The 14,011-nt window shown below is 39.3% G+C and overlaps 1 protein-coding gene across 13 annotated transcripts in view; it reads left to right on the top strand.

Annotated features, from left to right (window-relative positions):
* The window catches only part of LDB2 (LIM domain binding 2), a 378,538-nt gene that overhangs the window by 187,906 nt on the left and 176,621 nt on the right, over positions 1-14,011 (top strand). The window contains exon 1 of one of the 13 annotated variants that reach the window (XM_048304195.1): positions 11,228-11,296. The exons of the other annotated variants lie outside the window; for them this stretch is intronic. Coding sequence (XP_048160152.1) covers positions 11,243-11,296 — 54 coding nt within the window. The 5' untranslated portion in view covers positions 11,228-11,242. Of the gene's footprint in view, positions 1-11,227; positions 11,297-14,011 lie in introns of those variants that run through there. 13 annotated transcript variants of the gene reach the window in all.

Below are 14,011 nucleotides of genomic sequence, written 5' to 3'. Positions count from 1 at the left end.
CAGCCTGTACTTAGCAGCCAAGTTATTTTTTTTTCTGACTGGCTACTAATGAAGAATAAGTCAATTTATCCTCATCAGTTAAATTATAAATACAGTGAAAATAGAGTAAAAATGTCACCACATGGAAATGGCTTTGCTTTTTTTCCATTCCCTAAATCCTGGTTTATGTAAACTGAGATAAATATTTATAAAAAATGCTGGGCACAGCAACCCTCTTTTTAAAACTATTTGGATTAGTTTGTGAAATGTAACTATTGATGATACAGTTTGCTACCTTTGTAAGTAGATTTACTTTGTACAGCAATGTCTTCCACTAAGTTTTAAAATAAATGTTGTGTTTTATTTGATCTGTGTAAAAAAGGAACTTGTGAACTGCTGAAAAAAAGAAAAGTTTTCAGAAGAAGGTTAATTTTCATAGTATATATTGTGAATTTAAAAAAAAAAAAAGTCTTACAGGCCAAAACTTGCCTCCAGACCAAATGGAATTAAAGAAGACAGACAGGAGGGACTTCCATGGAATGTATGGAGATGTTCTGTGCACCCAAAACATGTGCAGGAAGAACACTAGTGTCAGTGCAGGTGTGCAGGTCAGCTCCCTGCCCCTCAGCATGTGGGGCTGTGGGGCATGGGGCTGCTGATTGTCTTGAGCAAAGCCTTTCTCAGTGGGGCTAGTCCTCCTGCTGTTGAAATCAATGCCAGGGCTTCCCTGTATTTCAAACGAACAGGGTTAAACTCTTCATTACATGCCCTGGAGTTTGTCCTCTGCTGTGACCACCTTGTGCCATCTGATCCTCACAACTGGCTACTTCTGCTGTTGCAAATGTGCAAGCCAGAGGAGAGTTTTGGGATTTTTTTCTGAAGTATACAGTGAGGGATTTCATCATTTCATAAGGTTTTTAAAAATTAATTTTCAAAAAACACAACAAAAATAGATGGAGCATTAAAGCAAATTTACCAGCCATTGAAGTAAAGAGCTGCAAATAGAAACAACGCTTGTATTCTACCTTTAGCTATCAGTATAAAACTCATCAAAGTAAACCAGTTTTATTTAGACATCTGGAAAATGTACTTTGACAAACATCCACTTGATGAATGTCAGTGTCTTATAAAAAGACTTTGATATCAAAGATCCGCAGAAACTGTCAGAATAAACTGGTTGGTTTCTTTTTCTTTTGACAGAAGGATGTTTCTTAGCCATGATTTGTATTGTCTGGTTGATATGTTTTTAATATCTTAATACAAAAGATTATTTTTATGAATGTTTTTGTATCTACTTGTGCAAAATGAAGTGGCATTAATAAGACGGATTTACAAGTTAAGCAAACTAGAAAAGGAGAATCTGTATTCCTGCTCCTTCCAGCACTGTTAATTGTTCTGTCCTTGAGGTTAATGAATAGTAAGACTATATTTTTGATAGACTCACAGAGCTTAGGTAATCTATCAAAACCTCCTTTCAAGTAGATGAAGAGAATACATGAATCATGTAAGTATCTCAAGGATGGGTGTTAAGAGGATGGAGCCAGTCTCTTCTAAGTGGTGCCAAGCAATAGGACAAGAGGCAATGGGCAAAAACTGATGCCCAGGAAGTTCCACCTGAACATGAGAAAGAACTTCTTTACTGTGCAGTGACCACACATGGAAAAGGTTGTGGAGTCTCCCTCACTGGGGATACTCAAGAACCATCTGGATGCAATCCTGTGCCACGTGCTCTAGGATGGCCCTGCTTGACCAGGGAATTTGGACCAGATGACCCACTGTGATCCCGCCCAGTCTTACCCATTCTGTGATTGTGTGATACTGTACTTTGAGTGATACTCTTTCCTTGCATTTAATGCTACTGAATTATATATAGAGAGGGCAAAATGCAGTTGATTAGGTCACGTATTTTAGCCTTTCTACAAAAGGCTTTTCACCACCCATACCCAGCATATACCTCACCTTATATAGAAGGAACTGTTCAAGGCAGTAGGTATGACTGCAGATGTCTAAAACAGCTTATTCCTCCCGGCTTTTTTTTTTTTTTTTTTTTAAATCCAGAAAGGAGGTGTTGCCTTGCAGTGTTACTGGAGATGCTGAATACATTAAAGTAGGAGGATGAGAGGAAGCCTTGTGGGGACTTCTTGTAAACATGCAGCATGATTGCTTTTTATCGGAAAAGGCATTTCTGCGATGTTCTGTGCAGAGCTGTAGTGCCATAGATATGTTGAAAATGCTATGAAAGCCTTAACTATTTAATTCTCATAATCCATCTGCGAGCACTAAGTGATTAGTTGCAGTTTATCCCAGTGTGGATGCTGGTCTTGCTACTTGCATAAGCCTGCCCTGCAAAGCCCTGCTGGAGATGGCAATGCCCATGCTCAGTGTGGCTGGCAAAACTTCTCTAGATTAATAAGAGAGCTGGCAGGGTGGCCCTGGGTAAGTCTGCAAGAGATGAGCATTTTAAACTGGATGGAAGAATAATAGTGTAGTTTCTTGACGGCTACAAGGATGCTCATACTGCCTAATTTTAAGCACCAAATTTAGGACTATAATTTCCTGTTTTGTCAGTAGGGAACAGAGACTTCTCATGTATGTGAATCAGATCAAGAGAAAAACTAAATTTTAGGATATGTATATATATCTCTAGATTCTTACCAGCCTCACTCACATAGTCTGGTATTTGCTTAAATGTAGGTTTCTGCACGTGTGTTTTTCTGGTACCAAAGAGATGCCCTGGCCATTGTCCCGGCTTTGGGAGAGCACGTTGTTTTGCAGAAAGGCATTTTATAGACAGATATAATAAATACAAGAATCTTGAAACATTTTGTTTTAGGAAATCAGGCTGCCTTGGAGTGGATATCCTGTATGGAGTCAGGAAGGTATAGGAGGATACAGGAGATGCTGTGCTTGCAGTGGCTGTAGATCTAGAAATGGATAACAAAGGGGTGGGGGAGGGAAGTTGGTTGCTTTCTTGCTCATTCTCTGAGACACAGAGGCTATTTTTGTCTAGCAAATATCAATTCATCAGTATTACAAAGCAGTCCTACTAAGGAAATACCCTTTTTAAAAGTTTTTATTTGCTACAAAATTGCAGAATATTTGGTCAACTTCTACTTCAAAAATGAAGGTTTTTCATTATTTCACTATTTACCTTCAGGGTGGCTAAACAAGAATTCAGTTCCCTTCTAAAATATTACGCTATTTTAGAGCAACTGTTTGTGGTACAGGCAATTACATTATGCAATTCCCTCATTTAAGGATGGCTGTTCAGGGAATCACAGGTATCAGCATACTGGACACAACTAACATTGGACACAGCCTTAACATTGGACTAAACAAGTTTGAAGGAGGCTATTTATACCATTAAGAACGTGCTAGAGAATTACTGGAAATAAGTGTATGCTGCTAAACTTTGTCCTGCAAGGCAATATTACAAGCTATTTTGACTAGGTGGAAAAGTTTTTAATACTGTGGACAAAGTTCTGCAAAAATAGCTTGTATCTTTGTGGTAGTTGTCTCCTGGATTGTATTGACCAGTTTCTTTTCATGACCATAAATTTTTGAGCTCACCGAGATGTATTTCGAGGAAGGGGCTGCTTTCAGCTGATTTGGGTGGGTTACTTTCCTTGACCTAGGGATCATGTTCTTCCTTTCTACCTGCACATCTTTCTTGAGGCAAGTGGCCTCCTCTGCTGGTCATTCTATTTTTTCTTCAAATGTGTGACAGAGAACTAGTATCCTCATTTCCTTTTTTTTTTTTTTTAATCCTCAGAAATGTTGTTTGTTTTGGCAAATGATTCCTGAGAAAGGATTTTTTAGAGGAATTGTTGCTATTATATTAGCTTCCCCTAAGTTATTTCTAGCACCAACCCCAAGTCACCTCCTTTCCCTGCTTTTTGTCTTCTTGACTGCTTCCACTTTGGTTTCCTTTGATGGTTTTTTTGTTGTTGTTGCCTGTTTATATCTTTTTGTTGTCTTTTCAGTTATGATTTTTCATCCATCAGCTCACTGCTTTTCTGAGCCAAGCCAAAAAAACTGCAGTAGTTTGCACCTACACTCGCACACAGATTCAAATCTTCAAGCTTCTGACTGTAATTTGTCTGCCAGTTCTCACCTTTTTTTCCCTCTGTATGAACAGCCTGTGTCTTTCCAAATTCCAATTTTGGGATGCTTTTCTCTTCCCCTGTCCCAGTTTAATTCTTAGGAGGAATAAAATCCTGGCTCCACTGCATGCTCTTTGCTACAGAGCAGTGCCCACACTTTTCATCTCTGTGACTCATAGCGTACAAAATTAGTGCTTGTGAAGCTGGAAGAGCAGGGAGAAGCTGCAGCTCCCAAGAAACACTGTTAGCAGGCATAAGATACTGCTCTCACTGAAGATGGTGACTTTTTCTTTGAGCTTATCCCTGTTGCCTGCCCTGCCTTTTTTCCATATGCCAGAAGAAGCATTTGTGTAACTTTCCCAGATCAGGGAAAGATTTAAGATAGACCAACTGAGGAAAATGAAAGACTAATTTGATTGGGTTTGTGTGTGTCAAATGCAAATATTTTTGGCTTGATTTTTTTCCTTCTTTCTAAGGAATTTCAATTAATTATTTCTAATTTTTGTTTTCATGGATTCTGTGATGATAGAGACTACTTAAATGCTGTGTTCACTGCCAGAGAAAATGTGCAAAATTTTGCACTATGCATCTCTTCAGGTTTTCCTGTAGTAGCCAGAGACCTGCCAAAACTATAGATTCCTGGGAATTTCTCAGGTCTCCAGTGAAATCTCACATCAGCTACAAATTTGGAAAAAAAAGAAAAGAAACAATTTTTTTTTTTTTTGCTTTTACCACACAATTTAAGAAACAAAAGTTACTATCACACAGAAGGTTCCTGGTTGGAAAATATTTCAGTCTTAAGTGGAAGATGAGATACTTGGTGTACTCAGAGCAGTATATCAGCAACAGCAGCTAACAATGTAGTTTTGAAAATAATTTAGAGCACAGATTAAAAGTTGTCATGGTTGTTTCCATCTAAATCCAAATTAGTCTCCTTATTTGAATTAACTTTCAAAACTGTTTTTTAATAATTGTGTATTTGATGTAGTTTCATGCATTAAGTGTTTAAGTGTTATCCAGAAAACTTACAGTTGGTACAGCTAAAAATATTTAAGTGTCCAAAGAGTTAAATTTTCAGATTTTGATTGATCAATATATATATACACACATATGCATGTATGTATGTATATATATATAATATGCATATGTATACACTTTCATAAATATAGCTAACAATATGTTTTTCTGCTAGGTGAAAAAACACCCAGTAGAGCAGGGTGTAAGTAGTCTGTAATAAGATAAAATAAATCATCCAAAAAAGCTGAGGTGACTGCATTTTGTTCAAAGCTGCATAACTGCCCATTTCAGAATTATGACATAGTAGATATTTATAGCTGTCATCACAGTTTTTTTAATTCAACCAGATTTTAAAACATTTGAAACAGCACATAATATTCTTCTCTGTTTAGGGGTGCTTTCCTGTAAATTTAAGTCAGCTCCTAAATGCTAATGCAAGAGCTAGTTATAGTTCAGTTGAATTTTAACAAGTGTATGGATGGCATGTTTCTGTGAAATAAAATCCAGTTTAACTTTCCAGGGTACTTGCTTTGCCAAGAAATATGTAATTTCTCATGCTAACTGTATTTAATTGTTGGAGGATGGATGTCTTGTGGTTTCTAGTGGTAAAAATGGAAAAATATGCCAAAATTGGTCAGGCTAGGTAATAGTATTTTGAGCTCAGTCCTACATAGCATTGAGTATCTCCATCATTCCTTCTTCCTTGTGGAAGGAAGACAGCCAGGAGGGAGGCCCAGTGATGCTCATTTTCTTTCTGTCCTACTTGGGACTGCAGTTGTGTATCCAGAGCAAATGGATCACTCCTTAGCCTCAGCTGAAGGCTATGCCCATTTCACTCTTGTTTGGTCTCTATCTCCTCTCTGAGAAATAATTTCCTCTTATAAACAAGACGGCTTCTGGTTTTAACTGGAATCAATTCACAGAAATGGGCTGGAAAGTGAACAAACATCAGCCAGCTGCAATGATTGTATGGTGCCTCTGCAGCACAAGTGGGGGAAGAAGGGGCTGAGTGCAGGCTGGAGGGCAATGTGAAGGAATGAGGGGGGGGATGAATGACGGAGCTCACTTAGCCCTGTTCCTGGCTGGGCTGTTCCATAAATGACCTCTTAAGCTCCTGGTTCTTGTCAAGGGGGTCTCCCTCCAGCCATTCCCACTCTTGCAGTTGCAATGGCACAACTTGAACTCCTCCACAAATTGATTGGCCTTGCTAAAGAAACAGAAAGCTACCACAGGAAACCAACAGACAAATCCCTGCAGTGTTTTGCCAGGTGAATGGCTTACCTGGCCCACAGAGGAGTTAGATGAACCCAAAAGCAGGAGACTGAAAGGCTGCTCATTTTGACACAAGGCACTGTTGGACAGGCTCATCTGTGCTGCTTAGCCACACTCTCAAAACGGGATTTACAGCATCCAGGACACTCTGCAGGGAACCTGCCACCCTAGTCACCAAGAAAGACAGGAGCAAAACCAGGAGCTGTAAATCTTCTCTTTGCTTTGGTCTTCAGGGGAACACTTCATTAGGGCTGTTGGTTCAAATTCTTCCTGGAACAGCCATTTATCCCTTTCTAGCCTAAATTTACTTCTTTGTTTAAGGTGCTGGTGATGAAGAGGTTCCTCAGCTCTCTTGCTTATGCTGAGCAAATGGACCCAGAGAGCTACATCTGTGCTTACCAAGCAGGGTTGGGGCTGGAGAAGAGACTATGCCAAAGGTTAGGGAGTAGGGCACTCACCTGCAGTAAGGAAATCTGGGATCCAGCCCTGCTCCCCAGCACACTGACCACAGCTCTGATTATGTGCAGAAGAGGAGACTTCAAATACGAGGAGTGGGATTCACCTGACCAAATGTGGATGGTGACCTCTGAGTCACTTTTCTAGACTCCATGTATGATCACTGGAGAGAAACATGTTTGCATAGAAAACAGCTCTTCTTCCAATGTGGACATTTGAAATGGACACAATGAATTGCAGCTTCAGAGCATCTCTTTCTCTCAAACTACAAGAAATTTAGAAAAGCAGCCCACATGTAGATGACTGCACCAAAGTAGCCTGGTTGACATAAATGTGGCAAAAGGTAACTGAGGAATTCAGGGGGTATTTTGAGAACACCACTTTAAAATTCTATTGCCTGAATTTTCCTATCAACTTCTAAGCAATTTAGTGAACTAGGTCGTGATACCTTACAGGATGGAACCTTTCTTTCCCAGAATATAATGATTTTCACATCCAAATGTCTTAAAAACCTACACTTATCCATGTAACAGGTGTGGCCGTTAGGGCTGGTGTCAGGGATTGTGGCATATAATAATGTGGAATAAGGTCTACATGGGACCAAATACCAATGGCAAGTAAAGACGCCGCTATCCTCCACTGATTATCCATGGGCTGTGACACACAGTGGCATTGCTGTGATATTTTCCTATCAATATCATTTTTCAATTCTGAATTTAGGTTTAAAATCAACATTCGCGTTTTTCATTGAAACAGTGATAGTTCAGTAAAAATGGGCTGAAATTTTAAAGAAAGACAATTATCCATTATTTAAAACATCAGCTAAAATGAATTAATGAACAACTAATCAATTTTAAGTATTCTGTATTTATATATCTCAGTGTACTGCAGTACCTTTCAATCAAATTACAGTTGCTTTATAGTGACTATGGTACCAATCATAATGAAGCAACAGGTGAAAACCACAGTAATTTAATTAATAAACTTCAGCCATTAATATTACATGTATTTGAGTCATAGTTTTCAGAAAGAATAGCAGAAAAGTTGTGTTTGTTATTGGAAGTTGTTCCTTCATAGAAGCTTTGGTTTAGCTTTTTTTTTTTTTTTTAAGCTTCGCACAGTGGTTTGATTCTGATTTAGTTAATGTTCAGCCTATTCAGGAGGGTAAAATTACTGGGGTGAGCTTTATTGCTGTAATGGAGGTCTTGAGAAATTTAAATTGAGAAGTATTCTAATGCATCTCTGTAGAATATTATCTGCCTCACTTCTGAATGCTTTGCTACCATGTGCAGAACATGGCACATAAGTGGCTTTAGGGGCTCGATGCACTTATGGAAGTATTTTTCCTTGCTGTCTCTTAACACAACAAAAAGACACTTGAAGCCTTTTCTTGGGGCTTATGTTTATTGCAAATTTAAATGTAAAGAGACCAAAGTCCATCACAATGCACCTGCAGGCTTTTTTATTTTTTCAACTGTAGACATTGTGATGATTTTCAATGAAAAATTCTGTTGCCAAGGAATTGCTGAAGTGAAGGTTTGTAAAACTCTATTGTTGAAGATAGAGCCAAGATTAAATTAAAAAAATTATTTTTGCAATGGGTTGCAGGTAAAAATTGTTTATAAGCTCATATTAGCTAGTCAGGGAACATAAACTTTATTCTGTGCTTTACAGAGACTGTTCTACAGTGCAAACGTTGAACTGCATCTAACGAATTATCTAAGGAATATGCCCTGTGAGCAGTTGCAAACATTATGTGCTGAGATGTGTTCAATACACTGTTCATTGAGCAACTCTGAAGAGTAATAGTAATAATAATAATAGGAGCCTATTTGCAGACAGTTGCAAGCAGGAGAAATGGCTAAATGCTTCAGTTAAATTATTCCTTATTTGCCTTGTCATACTATGTGGTAACAGTTAATAATATAATGTGTTTTAGTAATGGGTTGGGGTTTTTTTCTGTATTACTTCCTCTGTCCAGATTATTCTCTTCCATTAGCCCATTCTCAATGGTTTATTTTTTTGCAAAGTCCATCCAGTGATTATAGTATGACTTCAAACTTGGCTTTCCTGCTATGTCCAGGTGATGAAGTAATGTCTTTGGTGGACACTTTTCCAGCAGATCTACTAGTGGAGGGGTTTTCTGCTATTTTATTGAAATTCTTCCTGGAGGCTTGGTAATAGCTGTGCTGAGTATCAAAGCTGAAGACAGATATGGACCTTGGACCTCCCTTACACATTTCAGAGAATTTCTTAACCCCATTTTCTGATCCTTAATATTATAAGGTACTTTAAAAAATATTATGATTGAGACTTTCAAATAATCAGACTTAAGATAGTATTAGGTCAGTTTAAAATTACATCACTTGAAGTTCAAATATGAGACTTTACACCTCACTAAGCTTTCATATTTGTATTTAATTACTTTCTGCAGAGGAAAGTATTTAAGCTTGTAGAAAAACATGTCTTCTCTGAGCTGTTTATAACAAGCTGATTAATGTAATGTATTACAAATAATGTGGTATTCAGTTTTTTTAAAACTAAATCAGTTCATGCCAGATTTTATAAAAATGCTAACGGCACAAAGTATATCCAGATACATCCATCTAAAAGCAGAGAAACATTGTGCATTAGAGTGAAGCAAGAGGAATTTCAGTGTATGCAGTGGATATTGCCACTTGCATAACAATTCACCTCTCTCTGTTGCTAGTGAATATTCATATTCCCATAGTAAGGCTCTTTGTATTTACTGTTCTGCCGAAGTGCGAGATGGCATCCAAGCCCTCTAGTGTTTTATCGGAGTAGACATGTCATTTGCAATGTTATTCTAAGCCTCCCTAAATAGAACAAGCTGAGATGAACAATACTCTTGTATGCCTTTCCTGAAACTCCCTAAAATGTAAATGTAATGTGATATTGACTCCTTTATAACTGCCTCATTTTGTAAAATTCCTTACACTGGCTTGACTTGGAGTAAGAGTGAACGTGGGGGGAAGGGAGAGCGAGAGCTTCTCTGGACCCTGAGCAGACTGTATTTGTAGCCCAGAAAGCAAACTAAGAATCACTTGCATTAGAAGAAATAGATTCTAGCATGCAGGGGGGAACTATTACACAGAAAACAAATTACATAAGTTATACATGAATCCATTCAAGGATTCTGCTTTCTGTATATCTGGAGTACAAACTTTCCAATAGCCATCACTGTCTGTCTGTAGAAGCACAGCTTGTAACTGTGAACTATAGACTGCTTAAAAATAAGTAATCAACATGATTCCTGGCTGTGTTCCCTGCTCTGGCTACTCCTGCCTTCATGGCTGTTCCCTTGCCTCTTATACTGTCCTTCCTAGCAGTGCTCTTCCCCAGGCCTTCCCACTCTGACCTCAATTTTTCACGTGCTTCATCTATCTCAGGAGAGCAACAGCCCCTGGTACCAACAGTACCTCGGGGGCCGTGGTTGTTTGCCTCACTTTCCTCACCCTCCCCTGCTGCCTTTCCACTCAGTCAGCTCTTTACCTCGGTAGGTTAAGTAACACTCAAGAGTTACATGCAAATTTTAGCACACCATATTTACAGCTGCATTGGCTACTTTTTGCTGGGGAAGTCCCACCAGACTGATCTGGACACAAAGCAGGACAGCACTAGGTGCTTTCCCTGGCTTTGAGGGGGCTGTTTTCTCTCTGGAACAGAGTGGCTGTTCTCTAAGCAGACTGACGTGCAGTTGAGTTTCATGCAAAGCCTGAAATCTGGACTATCCAGTTTAGATCCAGACATGAGGAAAGGATACAGCACAGCTTCAGATGCTTCAAATGTTTCAAAATAGATGTAAATAACTTCTGTGTTGAAAGGGATGCAAACCCATCTGCATAGTCACCCTTATCAGTTAGTTTGTTCTCCTGCAGGTCATTTGTACAATGTTTGTGTGCAAATAGGCATTTAAAGTGATCAGACAGCATAATTAAGCAAAACTGTACTTTAGAAATACCAAGTGAATTTCCTCTTCATCTTGGTGGGAGAACAGATAACAGCCATCAGGCCTCACTCTTTGGAGTGACAGAGTTGTATGACTGTTGCTGCTCTTCAGTGCCTCTCTAATCAAGGTGCTTCTCTTCAGATCACATTTAATGCTTTGGGAAATCTTCATCAGCCTTCAGTGCACTGCAAGGACTGGGAATGCGAACATGGAAATAACAACCTGTTGTTCTGATGGATTATTGTGTGCTGTGCAGGGGCTGCTGAATGTACAAAATCAGAAGGGTGCTGGAAAGTTTGTTTTTAACAGTGCCAAAAAGGGCTGAGCTGGTGGTGTGCTTGATCAGGAGGTGCTTGATCCCTGACAGCAGCTCTGCAGCTGAGGGGCTGCCAGTCCAGCTTCAGTGATGCAGCCCTGCAACCTTCTGAGGGCTTTTCTGGGAGCCATGGGACAGGGATTCAAAGCCTGCAGACAGACAGACACCACTAGGCAGTGTAAGGTAAATACTTGATTGCTTTTATCCACTGTCCTTACATGTATTCCCAAATATACGAAGGCAGAGTTTTAATTCTCAGACTATGTGGTGACTTTTGTGCACCATCTGTATTCACTGTATTCTTTGCATCTGTATTCTCTAGAAATATGCCATTACAGGTAAGTCATATTTATTCAGGTAGTTATTCAGTGCTTGTTCCCTAATGAAAACCTCATTGCTACAGGTTTCTGTCAGGTCAGGAGCCATTCAGAGCAGCAGATGGAAGCCGGGTGTCTAATTCCGGTTAGATTTCTTTGGCTTTTGTCTATTGCAGCTGTGATCGTGTTGGGTGTCCTTTTTGCTGGTATAGTTGTTATATGGGAGTTAAAGTACTGATTTTGTTTAGTGATTGCTGCTATCAGTAAAGATAATTTTAATAATTATCTTCCTATAATATTTTAATTTTTCACCATGACAGGGTTATATTTGCTATTTGATTTTATTACAGTCTGTTAATTTGAATCTGATTTTTATTACTTTATTACAGTATTCAATAGCCAGTATATTTATAAGTATAAATGACTTATGACTTGAAACACTTGACTGGGAATTATAACTTGTCTTTTTGTATCTTGGAAAACAGATTCTCATTATTTTGTCAGGCAAACTTTAGGATAAAATGCCCCTACCAGAAAATGAGCAGTGTAACTTAACTTGGCTGAGAGACCTAATGTAACTTGAGTAAGCCAACACCTTTGCTTTGTGTGTCTTGCATGGGTGATACTTTAATCAAAAATAATCATTCTTACAACCATCTTTTCATGGGAGTTCTTCCTAGCCCTCAACACATCAGCACACACAGAAACCCATTTTACAGACGTATATGTGTATGTAGTTATGGCATAAAGATGGGGAGTATTTCAGACAGCACCAGCTGCCTCTGATGCAAGAGAAGGGGAATGTAATTGCTTCTGTGGAAGTCTGTACATATTTGCCAGAATTTATAAATGTTTACAAGTAACTGGTCTTCGCATAAGCAGGGCCCTCAGGGAGTGCTAGGCCCCCATCTGCTGGAGAGTTTTATGTCAATTCTGGTGATTTTTAGGTTATTTTCCCTGCATTTTTCTCTAAGAATTATCATCACTTGGCTTACTTACTTAAATGCTGATAGTGCCTGGAGAGGCAAAGGCCTTATTGTTTGGAGTAGTCTACATACATATGGTGAGAGACAGTTTCTCTCCCAACAAGTTTTCCATCTAAATAAACAAGGTTAACAGGGCTGGGAAGAAGCAGTAACTCCCCATTTCATGGGGGAAGAATAAGAAAAGTGAGAGGAGCTGAGCACTGAGCCCCAATCCTGACAGGCACCAAAACGTTTGCTCCTGGCAGGGCCAGAGGGTTTTGGAAAATATTTTCAAGTTGAAAACAGTTGGAAATGTACTTCAAGAAAAATAAACATTGCAATCTGCTTGGATAGCTAAGCAGGAATGGCACAGAACTTGGTATCCCAGAGGTTCTGGGGATTATCGGCTTTCAACTACTTTTAAGACCTTTTGGGGAGATTCGGTGGCCTCCCGAGTACGTTTGGTAGCTTAATTTGCAGCTTTTCCTTGTCGTAGTGCTGCCTAGAGCTGTGCCTTTGACTGGAGTCTCTCGACTGTACTTACACAGCAAACATGTGACTGAAGTCTAAGTGTGAAATGATCCATTCCTTGGTGGTTTTGAGGAGCCTGAGAAGGTAGCTGAGATGTCTGCCTTACTGTTTACAGAGAAGGCTTGCCTGACGACACAAATGGGCACCCTTTCTAGGATGCTGCTTGTCTTCTGTGCACTGTTGGTTGGATGACACAGGAGAATGTAAGCAAGACACTGAGAACAGTCAAGCTTGTATAGAAATTTCTTCCTTTGGCCCATCTCTCCTCCAACATGGGCACTGCAGAAAGCAGCAGTGAGAGTTCTCCTGGACCCAGCCCTACAGCTCTTGCCAGCCACCTCAGGGCAGTGTGTTTCAGTGGCTGGAGTAAGATTAATTGCACACTTGAATTTCACACACATCTTTAAGGGCACCTATAATTAAAAATGCATTACAGATTACAGTTAAAATTGTAACGTTGGGAATGTTTAAAAACAGACATTTGTCATCAGCAGGGAAGCCTTTAAGGAGGTAAATCTTCTATTATTATTTCCCTCTTCTCCCAGATAAGAATAGTAGTGGATGAAGAGAGACAATCTCCTGTACAGTAGAGGAAAAGCCTCTCTGTCCAGTGGAGACAACATTCCCAGGGGAAAGCATCCAGGTTTGGGGATTCTTTGGAAAATCTGTTGCTTGTCTTCTATGAGACCTAGGAAATAGCTCACAGTCCTGCCCAAAGAAACTAGTCTGAATCTGAGCCCAAATTGTGCCAGCAAAGAGTGGCACACGGTGTAATTTGAAGAGACTGGGTTATAATGTTGGGCTGATTTGCAGGGGAAATGAATATTTAGGTGGAAATGCTTATTTATTAGAATCCTATTTGTTGCTGCAAATTACAGTCACTTTGAAAGTGGGTTGATTTACCTGTTTCCTCTGAAGTCCTGCTTTCATTCTCTGACCTGATGTGGTGTAGAAAGAATCAAACCATCTCTATATAAAAAAAAAAAAAGAAAAGAGAGAAACTGTACTCAAACCATAAAAGGGTTTTTGGTGTCTCCAAAAGAAGAAAGGCAGTCTTGCCATAAATTTGGTGAACTGCATTTATA

The sequence above is a fragment of the Corvus hawaiiensis genome, chromosome 5 (genome assembly GCF_020740725.1).
Source record: "Corvus hawaiiensis isolate bCorHaw1 chromosome 5, bCorHaw1.pri.cur, whole genome shotgun sequence".
Lineage (NCBI taxonomy): Eukaryota > Metazoa > Chordata > Aves > Passeriformes > Corvidae > Corvus > Corvus hawaiiensis.
The sequence above is the reverse complement of the archived record's forward strand: the minus strand, read 5'-3'. Positions and strand labels throughout refer to the sequence as shown.